The 22,041-nt window shown below is 37.6% G+C and overlaps 1 protein-coding gene across 3 annotated transcripts in view; it reads left to right on the top strand.

Moving 5' to 3' along the window:
- Positions 1–22,041, top strand: part of tanc2b (tetratricopeptide repeat, ankyrin repeat and coiled-coil containing 2b) — a 182,472-nt gene that overhangs the window by 91,932 nt on the left and 68,499 nt on the right. The window contains exon 1 of one of the 3 annotated variants that reach the window (XM_084433526.1): positions 8,747–9,199. The exons of 1 other annotated variant lie outside the window; for it this stretch is intronic. In XM_084433526.1, coding sequence (XP_084289652.1) covers positions 9,088–9,199 — 112 coding nt within the window. In that variant the 5' untranslated portion in view covers positions 8,747–9,087. Of the gene's footprint in view, positions 1–8,746; positions 9,200–9,284; positions 9,377–22,041 lie in introns of those variants that run through there. One more of the 3 variants, XM_084433527.1, reaches the window with a different exon arrangement.

The raw sequence follows: 22,041 nt of genomic DNA, 5'->3' as shown, positions 1-22,041 counted from the left end.
ATTGGATGATTCGTTTCAGAGTTTGGACTTTGTACTTTATAGTTTACAGAAAACAAAATGGCAGTGGTGTCATTTGTATAAAAAGAGGGGGAAGGGAGAAAGATAATGTTCTCCCACCCGCAGATACTTACTATCCATGAGCCAATACTTTTAACAATGTAATTCCAGAAAGCAACCTAAAAGATGAATGGTTAGAGAGTCATCTAAACCTTGTTTAGGAGCCTCAGAAAAGTGGTTTCACCAATTTGGAGGTCTTCTACATTGGCTCCCAGCATTAATTGCAGTGTGTTTTTGCCGACTGATTTGTAATTCTCCAGTGTAAGCAGTGTTGCAGAGCATCTCATCTCTGCTAATGAAAGTCAGGCCTCTTTATGAGCGCCGTTTCATCCCATTTTTCATGCATTTTCTGCATATTCATGAGAACCTAATCAGGTTCTTTTGCATTTAAGAACCGTCCTGTTGTTATGGAGAAAATATACCATGAACTGAGAATTAAACCGATATGTGTTCAGTAAAGATAGATGAAAGAAAATCATGTCCTTTGTGGTGTGAAATGATACAATGAATGATCTTCTATTATAAAGGATATATTTGGATCCGTTCCACTTTGTCAGTTTGGTTTATAATTCGATGAAAACATACCTGTATTCACAGTTTCATTTCACCCAAATGGCCACATAATGACTTTCAAAATGGAATATGGCTATTTTTTTATTATTTCATATTTCAAATAGATGTATTTTCTTCAAATCAGGTCACTTTTTGAAAGCTTGCCTCATAGTGTGAAAAGACAACATGCCCTGCTAAGGGAACTGTACCTCTTTTTTTCTGGGTAATAATTGTGATTGGAAAGATTCAATACATTTCCATTTTTGGTGACATAGTCGAGGTACGTGTCTGTGCAACTTTCCTCTGTATTGCATTAAATGAATAAAAATTTCAGGCAGTATTTTTTTTTTTTTTTTTTTTTTTGCTGTGTTTGCAGTGTATACTTCTTAGGTCAGAAGCATGAGACCATTACAAACCTCTGTACAGACGAGGCTATAGATTTAGTTGCAAATGTTTGTTGCATGAAATCTGATGTGGTGTTATTCAGGTAACTAGCTATAAACATGTCAGTTTAACTAGCTGTAGGTAACTTACCCAGCAAGCCTGCTCTGTCCTAATATATATAATTTTTTTTTAAGTGCATAGAGTAAGGCAGTTAACCGTTATGTCAGCTATAGCAACTCATGTGAAAGAATGCTATACTTGCGACAGACTAATTAGAAAAACGTGCTTCTACCTACAGTACATTTCTGCAAAAACGTACCTACAATGCAATTCACTGCAGTTTCCAGCTGAAATGAACACTAGTGGAAGTAAAACACCAACAACTTTTATTCCTTTCACACAAATTATTAAAGACGTAGTTTCTTGCACATTACTGTGTTATGACCTTTAAACAGATTATTTTTAAACTTTTAGCAACACTCACTGGACATTTCATTTCCGAACTGCCGTAATACGCACAACAGTCAACGTAATGACAAGCAGATTCAGGGTCATCGGTTTTGGATTAAACGGATCAAATGTCACCAGAGGCACTTTTTTCCAATAAACCTGGTTTGAATAGTTGCATTGCATTAGGACGTGAAACTAAGGGCTCTATCATAAACCCGGCACAATGCAGCGCATGTTTTTTTTTGCTAGATTCAGCCTGACGCAGTTATCATTTTCACGTCCTGCGCCGCGTTGTTGAAATAGCAAAAAGCATTTGCGCCCATCTGTTTGTCCATGAGCTGCTGGTCTGAAAACGAGGTGTGTTCTGGCGCATTGTTGGCGCGTTGCTGTTTTGAGGCAACAGAAATAGACTGAGCCATTGACCAACAAAAGCCTTGTTATTTAAAGAGTTACTGTGTTAGTAATGTGTGCCTATAGGTGGGTCCACAACGCGGGCACACTCTGCTTATTACACACACAGGGATGCACAGCAGCACACAAACATGCCAAATATTAGAAAATAAAAGGATTACAATGTGAAAGATTATTATTGTGTACATAAAGATATGGTGGAATCCGGCTTGTCCCGTAGATGGTCTGCTTGCTTTAACCTCGTGCACGAGCAGATCCGTTTGCTCTCTGGAGAAGCGTTCAGTCTTTCCGCTTGCAAATTCTGTCATGTAAATAGCGAATCCGTCATGGCGCTAGCACAACTGGCTTTTAAAGGGAATGGGAGATGAGACTCTGGTTGGTTTTTTGCACGTTACGCCCAAAACATTAAGAGAATAGGGACAACCCTTTTAGACCATGCGCCGGGCACGTCGACCATTTTTCCCCTCGTTAAACTAGCAGTTAAAGGGGAACTATGCAGCTTTTTTAGCTTAATTTATCTTACCTGAACAGCTTCGGAATCATTGGAAAGGTTATATGACTTTTTTCGGGTTGAAAGGTGGTCTTCTCACACCCCCCTAACGCCTGTGAGCGGAAAAACCAGCCTTGCAACTTTGGGCCGGCGGGCCGCAGGCCTCAGCGTCAGTAAGTATCGCGTGATATCAGGTCTCGCGATGTAACGAATTGCTTTACGGCACTGCACACATACACTATCTAAACATTTATATGCTAGCCTTCTGTGTATCATACATTCCTCAGTGGACATGGCTCCGTGCGTTCGCCAGCTTCTTTGAAAACAAATGCACATGACCAGCGGGAGAAGATGGGAGGGGGGAGAGTCGCCAACGAGTTTTGACAACAGTGTTGTCAAATATCTATTCCGAAGCTGTAGGGGGAGCTCTATAGAGAAACCCGCGAGAAAACAGCGAGAAAACAGCGAAGAAATTGCCAAAACTGCATAGCGCTGCTTTAAACTAAGTGGATTCAGACATGCACGAACTGCACAGATTATTGACGTACTTGTTACAAGAAAATACTATTAAAATGTTTCTACTTGTTTACATTTTTTTATTTAAGTCAGTGTGATTCTTGATGGTAATACAATAAAAGTGAAAAAAGGACAAACGTAAGTGTCTTTGCTTTCCTCTTTCTTTCTTTTTTTCTCCTCCTTTATCTCCCTCATTCCATTTGTCTGATTACCTAGTGGTAAAGAGAAGGAGAAAATGGCTGATTGTATCCATCTCTTCAGATTTGAACAAAGCCCAGCAAGAGAGCAGTGACCTTTTTAACAGATCAATCCCATCCTGATTTAAGCGTCCCAGGGCGAGGCGGGGGGTCCGATGCCACCCCTCCTCCATCAGTTCAGCTTCGGTGAGTATAGAGAAGGTGTTCAGATGCCTCCCCTGAACAACCACTAGATCCTGATTGAAAATGCCACAAGGCCTTTGTTTTCGCGGATTGAATTCTGTTTCTGTCAGGTGTATTACTGCAGCGTCAATTAACTTCTGTCGACACTCGCAGGGAGGCACTGAGTCAGAGATATAGCTCCCCGATGTGGCTTCGCTGATTTATTGAGATTTCATAAGGCTGTGCGTCTTCTGTTGAGGCCGCTTTGTCATTTCGTACTGCTGGAGCCCAGTGGTGAAGAAACTGTGATAAGGGCCAGTGAGCATTTGAGAGACAACTTGTTGATTCCTCAAAGTGCACTTACACTACAAGATTACAAACATAGGGAACAGGATATGATGTCACACTCTGATACTCTTTTAATCAGTAATAAAAAAGCAAATAATAAGTTGCAAATGTGATATAACATTTACTCCAATATTCCACAATGCTGCAATATGCGACTTTTATTTTGTGTACTACATGCAATATGCGACTTGAGACAGAGGCACTTTTCCCAATCTGATCCTTATTAACAACATCCTCATTTAATTCATTTTCAGTTTCAATTTGATCCAATTTGATTCTGATTCAATGGGTAGAAAATTATCATCACCCTCCTTTTCCAAACCCAAATTAACTACCATAATCAATAGCTTTACTGCTATCCCTATAGATCTCTATGGAATTACATTTTCCCTCATTGCCCATTAATTGGCTTGATGAAATTACACCTCCTCCTCGGCTGTCGATCTGCTTCCACTTTTCCTCCTCAATCCATACCACAATTACAGTGCAATGATTAGCCCTTTTTCAATTCTCAGTAATTCTTCTTGAGTACAACCAGTTCCTCTCTGCATCCACGAAGAAGGACTGTAGCAAAAAGACTACAAACCTGGTACTGAGATCCATCTCAGGTGGTTTGATCACAAGTGGTCGGGTGAGACACGTTGCAGTTTGCACCTCGTAGTAACTCGTGTCTCCTGTGACCAAGAACAAACCTGACCTATTACAAAGAAGAATGTGATGTTTCTAGCATAATTCTCAGTTATTTTAGTGCAATATCGATATTAAGTGGACAGATGTGCTTTACAAGATCTGTGTCAAACTCTTGTTTCAATCTAGAAGTTGATTTACAGCGAATAGGCGCTGCATTACGAATACCCACAAATCTTAAGGCAAGAGACTACAGGTAATAAATAGGGTAAAAAAAAAAAATATATATATATATATATATATATATATAACTAATAGATATCACCATACTTCCCCCATGTTGATTAATCACAATACATTAAGACAATTGTTTTGTTCTAAGTTTTCTTGAATGTTTTTTTATGTATTTTTTAAATAAGTGATTATGTAATTAAATATGCAGTAATCTGCATTCATTTCCAGGACAGAAATCCGAACATTGGATAAAGACGAGTTAAAAATAATTTTGTTGACATAATAGAGTGAAATTAGCCTGGCTCCGCCCTCCTACGTACTTCCGCTCAATTTCATTTTCCTTCAGTACTACGTCTGGGACTGCTGTACATTCTTAGGTTTCCAGAATCAAATTTTTTGTAGGACCAATCAGCGAATAGAGGGAGTGGCTGAGAATGAGGACGTTGATGTGATCACACACATGACTAGCGTCGGCCAATAGTGAGCCTACGTGTGACGTACAACACACAGACGCGCTGCTTTATCAAGACTCGAGGAACAGAGAGAAGGAAATGAATAGTGGAATAAAGTCGTTTTTTTGTTTGTTTTTTTGCGCACAAAAAGTATTCTCGTCGCTTTATAAACTTTATAAAAGACAGACATCTTATTCTAAACATAATCCTCTGATCATTCGGACGACCACACGTTAGCGATTGGTTATGGCAGATCCTGAGTGACTCTGGGCAGATCCAATAGTTTTGAACTTTAACAGAGAACCCGCCTTCAAGGAAGTAAACGTTTCTCAATGGAGCGAGGCCAGACTCTCTGTACAAATGAAATGTACGAGAGTCTGGTAGAACCAGGCTAGAGTGAAATCCCCTTTGTAAAAAACCTTTTGGATTTTTTGTTTTATCACTCCATAAATCAGAAAATATGGTCAACAGTCATATATCAGGCGAATGATATATTAACAAACTCCTTCCCTTTAGAATATAAATAGAAAAAAGAAAAGAAAAAAAACTTTAAAATATGGTGTATGCAAGTGACACCTTGGATATTTGAGTTGACTATTTTAAGGCACCATGAACACTTTTACAGTGCAGACACAAATAAAGTGTAATCCAATAAACACTAACATGTGTATTTGAATTTTCTCTCCACAAGTCTGAAAGAAGAAGCAAAATAACCCCAAATCTCAAAACTGACCCGATGCCTGAAAAAGCAATTGTGTCTTGCCTTAAAACCAGGAGTAAACATGGTCACAGCGCAGGGACGAGCTCAGAAAAGGATAACTTTAAAGCTTGTATTTTCTCTCTTCATCTCCTTTGGCTTCTTCAGATCGCTTCCCAATTACGACCCCATCCCCCAGCTCCCAGATCCTCCCTCGGCCAGTCATTTGTTCAGCTAAATGGAAATGTGACATTTACGGCTGGAATTCTGCTTAGGTGAAGAGGAATGTCGTGAGGGTGAGTCCAAATGATAAAAAGATGACTGTTAAATGAGGAAGAGCTCATAAAATTAGAAAGGCGCTGGCATTGATGATGTAGTTTCCTAGCAGCGTTGTTTATTAAGCCTGTAGAATGTTATTTGGGCCAGTTTACACAGAACGTGCTTTTCCTTTCCACTTTTCTATTGTTTTTTTAATGTAAACACTCTAGATGGACGTATTTGACCGTTGCACTCCCGTCTTTTCCTGCGTCTCTAGTAGGGATGTGACAGTGAGGAAATTTTCACACCAGTTAATCGACGTGTGACAACACCGGTAATACCGGTATAACCGGAGGGAACGAGGGACGTTGGAGTTTTTACCTCTTTTGCACCTTGCTTTTAAATCTCTAATTCGAAGAGATTTGGCCGCACGAGCATTCACAACGAAGGATTTTTAATGAATTCCTATGGCGCTCCGAATTAGCAGCAATTCGAAGCCAGCAATTGCATGAATAGTGGGTTCACTATTATTCTTAATGAAAAACACAACAACTAGAAAAAACACAACTAACCCTTTGCGGGTTCCCTATTAGCATTTGTTTTAAATCCAAAATATTGGAAGCCTAGTGTCTGGCCTAGAAAGACCTTGCTTTTTTTTCGTTTTTTTTTCCCCCGCGTCTTTAACCGCAAAAACGTGTACTGTGTGATTGGCCCCTTTAAAATAAAGGTTTTAAACACAGCGATGCCATAGAAGAACCATTTTGTGTTCCCCAAAGAACCTTTTCGTGAAAAGTTCTTGAACCTTTTTTGGTAACACTTTATTTTACAGTGTCTTTGTTACATATGTTACATGTACTTACCATAGTAATAACAGTAAATTATGCATAATTACATGCAACTAAACCCTCAACCAAATCCTAACCCTATAGTAAGTACATGTAGTTAATTAATTAATATTACTCAGTACTTAAATGTATAATTTCACTGTAACAATGACACCTTAAAATAAAGTGTAACCCCTTCTTTCTTATTGTGAAGAACATTTTAATAATCTAAAGAACCATTTTCCCCTGGAATGGAAAAGTTCCACTGATACTAAAGGTTCTTCATGGAACTATATAGATGCTAATTAATTTTTAAGAATGTTAAAGGTTTTTAATGGAACCATCAATGCTTATTAAGAACCTTTATTTTTAAGAGTGTATATTATTGTACCGTGACCCTGATATCATATGCGATATAGTATCACATCATTTGATCCCTGCGGATGCCCATCCTTGCAATCCATTATTGTAAACGGGGGCGGTTGCACTTATATCAGTTGACAAAATCAATTACAATACAGCTTTGCTCAACCACAATTGATTTGTTCTTAAATTTTGGAGTAAATATAGGCCTACTATTTCTTCGTGTTTTTTTATAATTTTTTTTAAATACTACTACTCTCTACTACTACTCAGTGGAGCACGCAGTATGTTCTCCATACAGTGCATGTACAGTGAAGTGTTTATCATGCAGGGCTGGTGCTTGACATTCAGAGGACAGAGGGACATCGAGTGATATTAAACCCATAAATCTCTGTCCGTTTTACCAGAACTAATACAGCGCAGAGAGTGAAATCAAGGCTGTCGGAAAGTTAGATAAATACTGGCCAGATTGCAAACTATAGCATTCAAGTCACATTTTGGCCAGACTGAACTGTTTGTTTGAATCACTGATGCGTTTAGGCTTCTTGATCTTTAATATTTTATGTCTTTATTTTAGAGCATCCGACGCTAGCAACAACAACATCGTGAGTTTGATTCCGGGGGAACAGGAATATTCTGTGTTAAGCTTTTACACAAGTTAAGCTTTATCAGTGGCATTTGAGACAAATCATTTTGACACATCACTCCTTTAATCAAAAAAAGAAAAAAATACTATGAGGCACGTATAATGTAAGTTAATGTGGGAAATTTTGTATTTAAAAGCAGAAATGTGAAGCTTATACTTTAATAAAATCACTTACATTCATTTTGCTGTTAAAACGTGTCTATCAGTTGAGCTGTAAAGCTGTTTAAAACAATTTCTACAAATCACTTTTTTATGTTGTCATGCCAACAAAGCTGTAAAATTGCATATAACTTTACACAGAAAAAGTTTATTTACATGCATACAGACAGTATTGTGTATGTATTGTGGTTATACTATTGTAATGTTCAGGGTTATTATAGTTAACAAAAACTATACTGAAATAATAATGTATAAAAACTATATATAGATATTAAAAAACTTTTAAAAATGAAAATGGACAATAAAATAAACACTATTTCAGACTATTAAATAATAAAACCTATAAAATCATCTTAATGATACTATAATAACACACACACACACAAACACTTGATTTTTTTGTGAATTAAAATTTCGGTCTGGTTTTTGTGTGCTCCACTCAGACTTTGTGTATAAATGTGGTTCATTTTAGAATTAAAATACATAAAAGAGGATATATTGTTAAAAAAAAAAATTTATTTTGTCCATGCAGTAAAAGTCAAAGGGGTCAAAGCCAAAACAACACTGGAGCCCACTGACTTTCATTGTATGAAAAAAACAAAAACAATATTTTTTGGGTCCAAAAAAGAATTAATGGAAGATAAAGATAAAGTGAAACTGTGTGAGTTGAACATGGACAGATAATTTGATGAATGGACTTGTAGTTGAATAAGCAGTTAGTTGGTAACGTGAGGTATGAGGTAAGTATCAGACCCAGAGCCTCCAGTTCCTCCAGTCTCTCCGTACTCATTCCAGCGCCACAGTGTCCCTCTGCAAAGCCCTCTCTCTCTCTCTCTCTCTCTCTCTCTCTCTCTCTCTCTCTCTCACTCCCCCTCACCACTTTACCAGCCTCCTCCCCAGTGGTTACCATGACAACAGCAGCACTGCACCATTCATGGACTGTAGCGGTAGACACACATTCCCTCTCTCTCTCTCCCCTCTCTCTCTCTCTCTCTCTCTCTCCGCTCTCATCGATCGCCGCTCTCTCCAGTTCTGTCGAAGGGATTCTCCCGAGTGCGAGAACGACAAGGTGCCAGGCTTCCTCAGGAAAGCACGCCGGGAACAACTTCGTTTTTACGGTTCATTCGAGTCCGAGGAATGGTTCTTCCCTGATGCCTTTCCAGTAAAGCGCCTTCTGCCCGACCCTCGATCTTCCAGTGGACTCTCCTGGAGGAAATAGCCGCTGGTGTGTGTCGGAACGTTGTGCTGTAGTGTGTGTGGATGAGCTGGCCATCGTTGAGACGCTCGCAGGGGCTGTTCGTGTCCGTGGACGGAGAGGGAGGACAGATCTACACCCGCCTGCCATCCCAATGCGGGATTTGGGTTGAGCATGGTGAGCTACTGAACCCCACCCTCCACATATCTCCTTACCTAACCTCTCTCTTTCTGCCTTTCTCCAATCTCTCTCCTCCCACACACACATACGCACCAAATCTGTCCTAAACTGCTTGAGCTGTGGGTATGTGAAGAAATGGACGGGCGCTGTAGGAGTCAGAAGATGTTTTCGGCGGTATGAGCGCTTTGCTTTTGCGCCCGTATTTTATTGTATCTGCGTGTTGGAAGTGCCAGTGCCATCCAGATCGTTTTGATCTGAAAGATGTCAGCTGGTTTGAATGAGTGTTTGTGCTGCAGAGAGGACAGGCTGGAAGTAATGATGCTGGTTGGAGGACCTGTGGGAGGTGGAGTGTGCTGCAATGTTCTCAGCTTGATGGACTTTTCTTCAGCTTTTTCTCTTTATGCATGAGTTTTTGCCCACCATTTCAAGGGATCGAGGTGCGTGATATGTTTGCTGAATTGAACCCAAGCATCTTCTGTTTGCGTTTGTTTATTTGTGTAGTGTGGTTGCATGGGTCTGTTAGCTTCTCATACTGGTTGTAAAGTCTCAAGAGGGCAACTCTATTGCTAATGATTAACGAACAATCGGTGGAGTGCAGCGCAAATCGCGCCGGTTATCGCCGTTTACTGAGTCGCTTCTGCTAAATTCTGATGTTTATAGCAATATTATCAGCTTCCAAGGTCATGACAGAGTTAAAGTTTAATGGTTGGTGGTTGACGTAGCTTTATCGTGAATAATGTTGCCTGGCAGGATCAAGCAGGGTGTGACTTTAGGGCTCATTGAGAAAGACACCATTGTGCCCTTCGAGGTAAACACTTACTTCAAGGTTTCTTTAGGACAAAGTCCCTACAGCTTTTTTTTTTAAGTGATAGTATCCCAAAATATAAATTCTGTCATTTCAAACCCTTATGACTCACAAAAGTAGATATTTTGCAAAAGGTTCAAGCTGCTCTTTTTCATACAATGAAAGTGGTGATTTACACCAAACATCACCTGAATCTTCTAAATTTCCCATATCATCCATTCGACAACAATATTCAGTAAAACATCCTCACACACAGCTGTCATATGCTCTATATATTTCAAGTCTGAAGTTGCATTGAAGTCATGCATTGTAAAAAAAGGAATTCAGTGCCACACGATGCGTTCAGATATTTCAGGTTCTCGCGACTATTTTCTTAAATATTGTACTAAGTAACACTACTTTGTTTTATCAATTTGAAAGTAACTTGGGCAAGTAACGGAATCAGTGTATGGCCGAACACAGAGCGACTCCGGGAACATCGACTATGGCAGCAAGCCTAGTAATGATCATGTCGTATAGCCTACTTATTTTTACAGGACTCTGAATATGTGAAGTAAACTATGCTATCTTTGTTTCTGAATGTGCAATCGCCTCACAAAGCAAAGATATTTGTGATATAGTTTTAGTCGGTTGTACAAACAGTACTGTGGACCTCAACACTTGGCACACAAATCTCAAGAATGGGGAATATCACTAAATTTAAAAAGATGAGCTCTTAACATCACAACACAACCAATAGCAATAATGACAGAACAACAACAAAAGTCAGCAAACAGCAAAACAATTATCATATAGCAGTTACCGCATCATTTATTCATGCTGCAATGCATGCTGAAAACATTTCAGAGGAAAAAAAAAATAATCTTTGTTCATACAACTGTTTGACTAGTTGGGAGAATTTTGTTGGTCTAGCAAGGATTTTTATGTAGTTTCAAGTAATTCACATTTCTTAGTATTTGTGAGTCAAAAGATCCCATTAACAGGAAAATATATAGTCAAAATACATTTTTCCAACTACATTTATGGTGTTTTATTGATGTATTTCCCTGGAAGATGGAAATCCAACTGGTTTGGAATAAGTCAAAAATCTATTTTGGATGAACTATCTATTTAAAGCTACAGTCTTTCTTCATAGAGGTATAGATTAATGAATACCCACATCAATCAATTTTGCATGTCCAAGTTATTATTTCAAGTGTTTCTGATATCTAATGAAGAACAAAAGAGGTTTAATCAAGGATTAATATTTGTTTATAGAAATTGACGCTGGTTGTTTGGCAGTGGTACATTTTGTTCTGTGAGACGTAACTTGCATAGTACTAAATGTTCTGATTTCGTAAGTTCTCAGCACAAAGCGTCCAGTACAAGGATTAAATTTGAAATCTCTCCTCTTCTCTGCCCCCTCTTTTACCTTTTGAAATTCTCTGGGTCTGAAATGTACAGCATTGCTGCTGTACAGCTGAAGTTGCCCAGGCAATGTGTTAACAAAAATCAGTAGGAGGCTGGCGTCCAATGTTTTCAGTCACGTTTAGCTCAAACTGAGTTTTTCGACAAGAAACATAAAATCTCTGTTACTGCCTACTGCCTACATAGTACGGCTTCCTTCTAAGGCAGCGTCCTAACCATCATGGAGCGATCAAATGACTGATTTGGAATGCTCTACATAGACACGTAATGCATAGAATGTTCCAAATTATGTTGAGCGTTCTACATTATAAGTACCTGAATTGGAATGATCTGCATAGACAGCGTAGTGTATGTGGAGTGTTCCAAATCACGTAGTGTTCTAAATAATAAGTTGCTGATTTGAAACACTCTGAATATACAGCGTAGTGTATGCAGTGTTCCAAATCATGTAGAGTGTTCATAATAATAAGTACCTGATTTGAAACACTGCATGGACAGCGTAGTGTGTGTAGAGTGTTCCAAATCATGTAGTGTTCTAATCTGATTTGAAACACTGCATGGAAAGCGTAGTGTATGTAGAGTGTTCCAAATCATGTAGTGTTCTAATCTGATTTGAAACACTGCATAGACAGCGTAGTGTGTGTAGAGTGTTCCAAATCATGTAGTGTTCTAATCTGATTTGAAACACTGCATAGACAGCGTAGTGTATGTAGAGTGTTCCAAATCATGTGGAGTGTTCTAAATTATAAGTGCCTGATTTGAAACTCTGCGTAGACAGTGTAGTGTATTTAGAGTGTTCTAAATCATGTAGTGTTCTAATCTGATTTGAAACACTGCATAGACAGCGTAGTGTATGTGGAGTGTTCCAAATCACGTAGTGTTCTAAATAATAAGTTGCTGATTTGAAACACTCTGAATATACAGCGTAGTGTATGCAGTGTTCCAAATCATGTAGAGTGTTCATAATAATAAGTACCTGATTTGAAACACTGCATGGACAGCATAGTGTATGTAGAGTGTTCCAAATCATGTAGTGTTCTAATCTGATTTGAAACACTGCATAGACAGCGTAGTATAATAAAATAAAATATAAATATAAAAATATATAGCAAAAGTCCTCAAAATAATTATAAAAAACCCTCAATATGCTTCAATATTGAATGAATTCTACGTTTATATTCAACTATTTTTTTTTTCTGCCATGTTGGAAACATTTTCACAGAGCTTGTTGCAGTGCATTATGGGATTGGCTTCTCATTTAAGGATACAATCAGTGTTGCCTTTATTATTTTGCTAAAACAAGTAATCTTACGAGTCAGCATCATTAAGAAACCCATTGGGTCAGCTTTAAAGTCGGGAGCGCACCATCGATGGCGTAAAATGCCTCCATAGGCAGCTCTCAAGGATTTGGAGCAGAGAAAGAGAGAGAAAAAGCGTTAGAAAAGGTTCCCCGAAAACAGAAATGGAGATGGAGAAGGTGGGAGAAATGGACTGAAAAGAGAGACTGAGTGGGAGCAAGAGAAGGACAGAAAGAGAGAGAGGGAGGAAGAGAGAATTCTGCAGTGTGCCATTAATAGTCTGGATAATGATTTGCTTACAAAACAGAGCTGTGGGATTAACAGTGTGTTGGATCTTTTTCCCACAGCTAATGCTGATGTTACGGAGCTAAGCTTCCATTGGCTAGCATACGAGAGTGTTTACTTTCACTCAGTTCTATATAATAAATGTATGCTCTATATAGAGTGATTGACTGATGCTGGATATTATCTAGAGAGAATGGTGGCTGATGAAATATAATGACGGCATAGGCAATCTACACATTATTGAATTTAGATGCGCACTTATCTTACACGTGCTCAAAATCAATTTACACAGATGGCTTTTGACTGTTGACTTTTGACAGATGACCAGTTGTTGTGTTATGTTGTAATGGACACAAATGTCCTATTCATTTACAGATTTGAAGAGATCTAAGGGAATAAAAAAGAAAAATAATGGATAATTGGCTCATAAAACATAAATAAAAAAAACACTTTAAAACTACGTACGTACAATTCAATGCATTTTCCAGCTAAAATGAACACTAGTCGCAGTAAAACACCAGCAACTTTTATTCCTTTTCACACTAATTATGATCACAGGGGAAGATTATTGATTAATAAAGACTTATTTTCATGCATTTCTGTATGTTGTGATCTCAAAAGACTTGTACGCTAAAACACTGTGACATTTGCATCACAACAGCAGCTCCAGATGTTTGTCTATTGTGATGTAGTAAACTTACGAGTCACATCGCCAGAGGCATGTTGTTCCCAAAGAGCCTATTGAAAGTAATGCATTCGAACTATGTGCAAATAATGTTTTCTATTTTAAAATATGCACACAATATTAAAATCATATGCCTAGTATTATGAAAATGGCAAATTAATGTTTCTTGCCTTGACATTCAATTACATTTTCATTTATGCATTTAGCAGATGCTTTTATCCAAAGCGACTTACGAGAGAGGAACAAAACCATTTATTTAGAAGAAAACAACATTCGTAATGTACAAAGCCAAGTTTATTTGACAACTAAAGTAACTTTTAAAAACGCTTTGTTATCTAACAACACAGAGAGTGCTGTGTAATGGAGTGCATCCAGAATATCAAAAATATTGGAGGGACGTTGATTCTTTCTCACTGGGTGAGTTCATGTCAGTATTTGTAATGGTAATTTGTGCTGTGTGTGTGTGTGTGTGTGTGTGTCCTCTCACAGCTATTACTCACGCCTTGGTTCACTAAAGATTGCATTGAAGATCCGCATACCATCGTGTCTGATTAGCCACTTTACCAATTCTTACCTTCAATATTTCCTTCATGTTACTCAGTAATAGTCTGTGTGTGAGACAGAGAAGATTGTGTTCTTATGACAGAGATGGCATTACAAGCTATCTGAGTTTTTGTTTTGTTGATGGGACGTTTGAGAGTTTCACTCTTGAGTGAGTGCTCAGTTCTTATTGATATCAATGGATGCTCAGTGTATTTGACACACCAGTGTGTAGCAGCCCGACTCACCATCACTTGGCTGATAGTTCTGTGTTTCTCTCACACACGCGAAGAGTGAGAGTCTTGCACATAGAATTGACGCGCTACATATAAATGCTATTCTTTCTTGTTTTTTTCCTGTCAAAATGACTGAGTTCGTTCGCAATTATTCAGGCTTTCAGAACATGCAGAAGCCACTGGCGGCTCGTTGCTTCAGTGGGCGGGAATAATGAGCATGCAGCGATCTCATTGGCTAGCGCTCACCTATACATATGGAATGTCCACGTTTCGAGTGAATGCTGATAATGTAATTAATATTCATGAGCCCAGCAACTCATCAGACTTTAGTGCGTGTTATTTTATTATTAGTAATAGTAGAATTAGTAGCAACCAAGTAGTAGTAGTATTGTATTTTTATTAATTTTTTTGGTAACAAGTTACAATAAGTTTCCATTTCTTAACATCATCTAAAAAATACTTCTAAAGAATGTATTAATCTTAGTCAATGTTAATTTCAACCTTTACTAATACATTATTAAAATCAAAAGTTGTATCTGTTATTATTATTTAATGGACCCGAGCAAACAATGAACATTATTTTTTATTAACTAACGTTAACAGAGATTAATAAATACTGTAACAAGTGCATTGCTCATTGTTAGTTAATTAGTTAATGCATTAACCAACCGTAACTAATGGAACCTTGTTGTAAAGTGTTACCTTTTTCATAAACACTGAATGACCAATAATATCAATCATCACTATCTATAAGTTCAGTCATAAAAAAAAAAAAATGCTTGACTGATGTTTTGTTAAAAGTTGTAATGATTTCAAATAACATCACATATGAAAGTATATTTCATGTGTGTGTGTGTGTGTGTGTGTGTGTGTGTGATACTGTAAACAATTTACTAGCCTATGCCAATTTTCTGTTGTGCATAGAGGGTTCCTATGGAGAACTTGTATGGGATTTCTACTTGAACTGTTGCGCTTATTTCTGCAGAATTAAATTCCACTGCTAAATCTTATTGGTCTAAAATCTTGCTCCTCACATTCAACAAATCGGTAAATATACATCAAATATATTGTAATGTGCTGTGAATATGATGCATCGCTTTGACTTGAGCATAGACAGACGAGTTGGAGTAGAAACCCCGGTTAACCTTTGGGATGAAGTGTAGCGGCGACGGTGAGCCAGTGTGAGCGGCTGATCTCACTGATGATCTTGTGTCTGAATGAGAACAAATCCCCACAGCTATGTTACAACATCTCATGGAAAGCTTCCCAGAAGAGTCAAAGCTGTTAGGGAAAACCAGCTCCATATTAAAGGGATACTTCACCGATTAGCATTAAGCTTTGTATCAGTTGAAACCCGGTAGTATTTTCGCATGACCGTGCTTCCCTCCCTCATGTCCCCCTGAGACCAGAGATTTCTGTATTGTGTGTCTGGAAAAAAAACCTCCAATGACGCAAAAATCATCATTTAGCTCATCAGAGGCGAGAGACTCCAGCCAGTAGGAGGAGCTCGTCCCGCATGTCTTCAACCCGCCCATAGGGGGATCTCACGATAAAACGCCGTCTTTTCAGTTTCGAGTCGACTAGTAGCCTAGTTGTGTCATTTCTTCCGATATTGCCCTCTGTAACCGGTAGGCGTGGCTTGGGAGTGTCCTCGTAGAGCAGCGAAGCAAGTGCATTCTGGGAGTTGTTGTCTTTCATCCACATGAGCCAAAAATACATTTTCTGGCTTTTCTCAGTCTAGAAGGCACCAACTTCTACAATAATTGCACATTTCTACTACATAAATGACCCAGTTTAAACACACATTCATGCTTTTGAATTGAAATGTTCAGCGATTCAAAATTGTTCAAAATTCATGTATAATTTTGATCCACTTCAAATGTTGTCTCCTGTATTTATTTATTTATTTGTTTGTTTGTTTATTTACTTGTCAGTTTATTTTTATTTATTTTTTGAGCAGGAGTTTTAAGTGCCTTTGAATGGAGTTTAGCGTTTCAAAAAAGACAAGCATTTGGCACCAGTTGTATCATTTGGACTCGTTTTAAAAGCATTGATTGTATAAAGAGTGGTGAACTACAGTAAGTGTGAATCAGTCTCCACTGAGGATCTCGCTCTCGTCTCGGCCTCAAATTACTCAATCACTGAGAAGTCAGTAGGCTTCAAGAATACTGAAATATTGAACAATATTTAGCATGTCGTTGAGATATGCGTCTGAACCATGGAAACTTTTAAACGCTCAGCAAGGGTCAGTTTCCACGTGAGAGATCCATATGTTTTTTCTTTCTCAACCGAAAATGGAGACATTTAGAAAAATGTCCATGCGATCCAGTTGAACAGTGATTCGCTTTATCAACCTAAAAACTATCATAACAGTCTCATATTCTGAAGCCATACAATTGCTCCGTCATCAGCAACAGAAAATAAATACTTTTCATGTCTCAAGGATTTAGGCGACTCTGATCATACTGGGCTGTGTAACTGTGAACGCTTCGACCGGGGATCACAGCGTGATCGTGGTTCAGATGTTTGTGCTTCACTGTAAATGGATGTTTCTCTGTTTATCTGGAGTAAGTGCAGAAGACCTGCTGGAGCTCCTGTCCTCTTCCTCCGGTTACCATGGCGATCCGGGCCGCACATTCATGATGTGGCTGTGCAGCTCAGTCAGAATGTGTTGTCATTGTGTGTGTGTGTGTGTGTGTGGACTGCCCACAGGTGCGAGTGCTGTTGCTCACCCTCTTTGGCACTGAAAGGCAGGTTTGGTTTTCACACCGTCTCTACAGTGTTTCGTTCTCCTGTCTTGCAGTGCCGTTGCATGTTATATATTATGATAAATCTGCCAGTTAAAGCCTCCAGGGGCTGAATTTTAATAGACACGGCTAAACATGCCAATTGCTTTAGGTACTATATAATGAGATATATAATATAGAGGTATATAAGGCTTTTGTGACTTGTCCTATTTCATGAACAATTAAACAATTGTTTAATTGTTTATAAAATAAACAATTCTTCATCAACTTTATGAACCAAAATAATGTTGAATAAAAAAAATTAAAGATACAAGAGCTATACATACAATTATTCCATCCACTACCGCAATTCTGTAGATAGAACATTTATTTATTTATTTATTTATTTATTTATTTCACCCATCAGTCATTGTTTTTAGTAAATGTTCATATTTAATCATATAATACATAAAAAGCTAGATTTATTATTATTATTATTATTTCCCATGCAAATTCCTTGAGGTTTGTTTGAAGACTGTTAGGCTTTTTTTCTTCTTTTTTTTCTTCTTTTTTTTGGGGCAACCTTTTGCCAACTGACAAAATATATCTAATTATTTATGTATTAGCTCTGAAATGGCTTAAAATAACTTTTTTTTGTCCATCAGTCCTATTTTTATTTATATTGATTTAATTATATGATATTTAATCATAAAATTAGTGCTATCAAATCAATTTAATCGTGATTAATCGCATCTAACATAAAAGTTTATAAATATATAATGTGTGTGTGTGTGTGTGTGTGTGTGTGTGTGTGTGTGTGTGTGTGTGTGTGTGTGTGTGTGTAATGAGTCGTGAAACTGCTTTTTGCCTTTTTAATGGGACAGTGAAGAACCAGATCAAACTCAAACCTGGGTCAACATGAGCATGTTACTATAGTTTACTTTAGTTTCACATTCATGAAATCCATGCTAGTGAAATGATCTGATAAAGCCACTAATTATATTTTGTGCACATCAACATAGTCTCTGTGTGCATTTCCAGTAAAAGGATTGTGGGTATCAGCGGGGTAATTGAGTGTCAGGATCATTAATGTGATGACGGCCGAGCATCAGACGCTTCCCGCGCATTAAACAGCAGCGCGTCTTTTAATATCCTTTCTCTCCTCTACTCGTTTCACAATCAGCATGCGCTGGAGAGATGTCATTTTGATTAGCTCACTGAAGAAAGCCTAGTGCTGTGACATCATTAACTGTGTTTTCGTTCGCTCATTAACACAGAGGATAAGCTAACCGTCACGCGACACCCAGACGCTGTTATTCACACACCTCGCGGATTGCAGCAATAGTTGTGCCTGATAACCTGCATTAAATGACTTGCACACTCACCTTCCCGGCAGTTTCGAGGCTTACTTGAAAAATACATTTAAATTTGATTTCATTTTCAAATCAAATTTGTTCCCAACATGATGTTTTAGCATCTATACCAGAATGTTATTATTCTGTTCAGATATAGTCATAAGCCGATATTACATTTTCAGTGCTGATACCCGTGTCTGCTGGTCGATATATATACCTCATTAAAATACAGTAAAATCAGTAATAATGTGAAATAATATAACAATTATTATAAAAATAGCTGTTTGAAATGTAATTTATTCCTGTGATGCAAAGCTTCATTTTTCAGCATCATTACTCCAGTCTTCATCTTGAAAACCGTTGTTTGTGTGGAAACCTTGATACATTTATTTATTTTCAGTGTCACATGATCCTGCAGAAATCTTTCTAATATGATGATTCCTTATTAATGTCGAAAACTTGTTTTTTAACAGTCGTGTATATTCATTAATGGATCCCTGTGTTGGAGGGATTGAAAAGTTGACATTTTATCGATTTGTTTTTGCGATTACATCTTCAGAATCACTGCATTCTCAGCCTTTTCTGTCGCAGCGTGAACCGTAGTGTTTCCTAGCCATATTAGCACTATATGCTGACATTTGATGTTGTTATGACGCTTGAGCTGCTTAAAATAAGCTGAATCTTTTTGCTTCAGATGTGTTTTCCAACCAAAGAGTAGAGTAGACTAACAGCAAAAAGTGCCATGATACAGTACTGTTGTGTTTGTTGGACATTGTGTCATCATCTAATCATTTAGTTCCATACTGATAGGGATGAACTGATATTACATTTTTCTGATAATTACTTTCAACCCAAGACATAATGTTTCTGAAAACCCAAGTTTGGTTTGAAGATGAAAAATGAACAATAAAATTGTTACAAAATAAAATTGAGAAGAAAAAGATTAAGATTTTATCTCATTGGCAAATAGTTATTTTAGGTTTTTTTTTTCCTGTTTTGAGCATAAACATCATTAACTGTCCAATGAGGCAAAGAATAAACTTTAATTCAATAAATATATTCTGGATCGTTTTCCATGAACACCTGAACCCTGAAGAAGCACCTGCAGATGGGAGGGGCCGTGGCATGGGAGGGGTTGAAAGTGGGCGGAGCTACACATGTGGGAGGGGCTCGTCTCTGTGAGAAGATTCTTCAATCAATCACATCAAACACTGACATCACGGAATATTAATATCCTATGACATTTTGCTTATCAAGTATGTACATCTTGTTTACCAGAAAGTAAGGCATAAATACAGAAAGATAAGATCTGATTGGGCCATCTGGTCAGTGTGATGCTTGAGTTTCTTTGTATGTGTTTGATTGATGTTCAGGACCAGTGAATGCATAAAGAGAGCAGGGAGACGTGGAATGACATTGTGCAAGTCTCAGAACAATAGTGCAGTATGTTAGGCATAGCAGTGTTTAGAGTTCAGCATCATGATAGCATTCATGCACTCTAGCTAAAAACAGCATTCGTACACGGAAACACACCGAACTCACACGCAACTTCATTTGTCTTGTTGCTGAACACATCCAGTAAGTGAGGCTGTTCTGCTGCTCCTCATAAGGGCTGTTGGTTTCAGAGAGCAGGTTTAGAGTCACATGACCACCGTATCCGCACTGCCTCCTGCTGTTGTTCAGGCATCTGTCAGTGTGTGAATGCTTCACATTTCCCCGTGAGCTGGTTTCATGTTCAGCGATTCCTCCACCATCTGAAGCTCTCGTGGAATGCGGTTCAAGTTATGCCCCATTGAGTCTGACACTACTATCACAGGAAACAAATATTAAGATTGGTAGATGATTTCTAATTTCCCCATGTGTGCTTTCTATTAATCTTAACTTCAATTTGTTGGGTCAAATTCAGGCCAAACTGACAATGAATACAACAAAAGAGTTTTTTTTTTTTATTATTATAATCATATTTACTAATTTAATCCTTAACACTTTACAATAAGGTCTCATTGGTTATGCATTAGATAATACGGACTAGCAATGAACAGCATTTATTAATCTTTGTTAATGTTTGTTCATGTTAGTTTACAGTTTATTAACTTTTAACATATTTAACATATATATTATTGCTCATTTTTAGTTCATGTTTACTCTAATTAACTAATGTTCACAAATGAAACCAGCATTTGAGTCATGCTAGAAAGGGTCAATGAAGAAAAGATAGAAACATTTACAAATTTCTTTAAAACATTTAACAAATGACCTGTTAATCATTATTTAATGTTGAACTTTTATTATGAAGTGTTACTGAGAAAATCTTAATGCTCTGATTTTTACTCTGAATTAATTGATTTAATCAAACAATGTGTTTAAATAAATTGGTTGGTCCAGTATGTCTAATAATATTTGCAATATAGCACCCATAATCAGATCACGTAATGAGATAGATCTGAAATGAAATCAGGTGGATTATACATTTCTTTAAAACATATCATTCCATATTAACGAATGACCTGTTAATCATTATTTAATGTTGAACATTTATTTAAGTATTAGAGAGAAAATCTAGATTTTTGATACTGGGGGTTGACAAGCACTATTCTAAATGAAAGAGTTTGTTTGTTTGTTTAATTAGTAAATCAGTTTAAAGAGTTTAAAGATTTTCTTGTATTAATTTGCTTTTGTATGGCCAATGTGTGAACAGCTAGTAATGAAACATAAAAAACAAGACCTTCCCTGACATCCTATGTTGTCTACTTAATTTTATTTACTGATGTTTACGCGATTCTGAGAGCTAATGCTTATACAATGTTCAGAATAATGCCTATTCTGTACTGTAATGTCAATGTGTCGTGCAAAAGTAGAAGGATTAATTCAAACTGTAGTCTCACATAGTCAGATCTATATAGTCTATAATCTCATACTTTATAATCAAACTATCATAACAGCACAATTTTAATTATCTCGATGCCGGTGAATCGCAGGGTTGTTGCGAACATTTCCACATCGCTATGATCAGATGCTTTCTGAACTGCTGTATTCAATTCTGTCATTTTTGATGTGTTTATTTTGTTATTGAGAGGAAAGCACTCAGCACATATTTACATACTCGTCTAAACGTCGCTCTCAGGAGTGTGGACGGCGTCGGGATGTTCGTTAAAAGCATATTGCTGCAAAGGTATTTCATTCTGTTAAAGATCTTCGCTGTGAGTATATCGGGGCATCAAATCACATTCAGTCTCCTATGTTACGTGTGCGCAAGTGCGAGCAGTAATTAGCCGGCTGCAGTTCACTTAACGGCCACCGGTGTCACTAATAAGAAGGGTTTCTGAATTCTACATACAGCCCCTTTAATAAAGCAATGTTGTAATACAATTTGTTTGTCTAGTCTGCCTAACAATGCCCTGTAGTCACGACTATATTCACAATACAGAACAGCCGCTCATATAAGTATTGATTTTTGTCTCATAATCAGATCACATAATGAAATAATGGATATGAAATTAAA

Source organism: Rutilus rutilus (genome assembly GCF_951802725.1).
Source record: "Rutilus rutilus genome assembly, chromosome: 16".
NCBI classification, from domain to species: Eukaryota; Metazoa; Chordata; class Actinopteri; order Cypriniformes; family Leuciscidae; genus Rutilus; species Rutilus rutilus.
The sequence above is the reverse complement of the archived record's forward strand: the minus strand, read 5'-3'. Positions and strand labels throughout refer to the sequence as shown.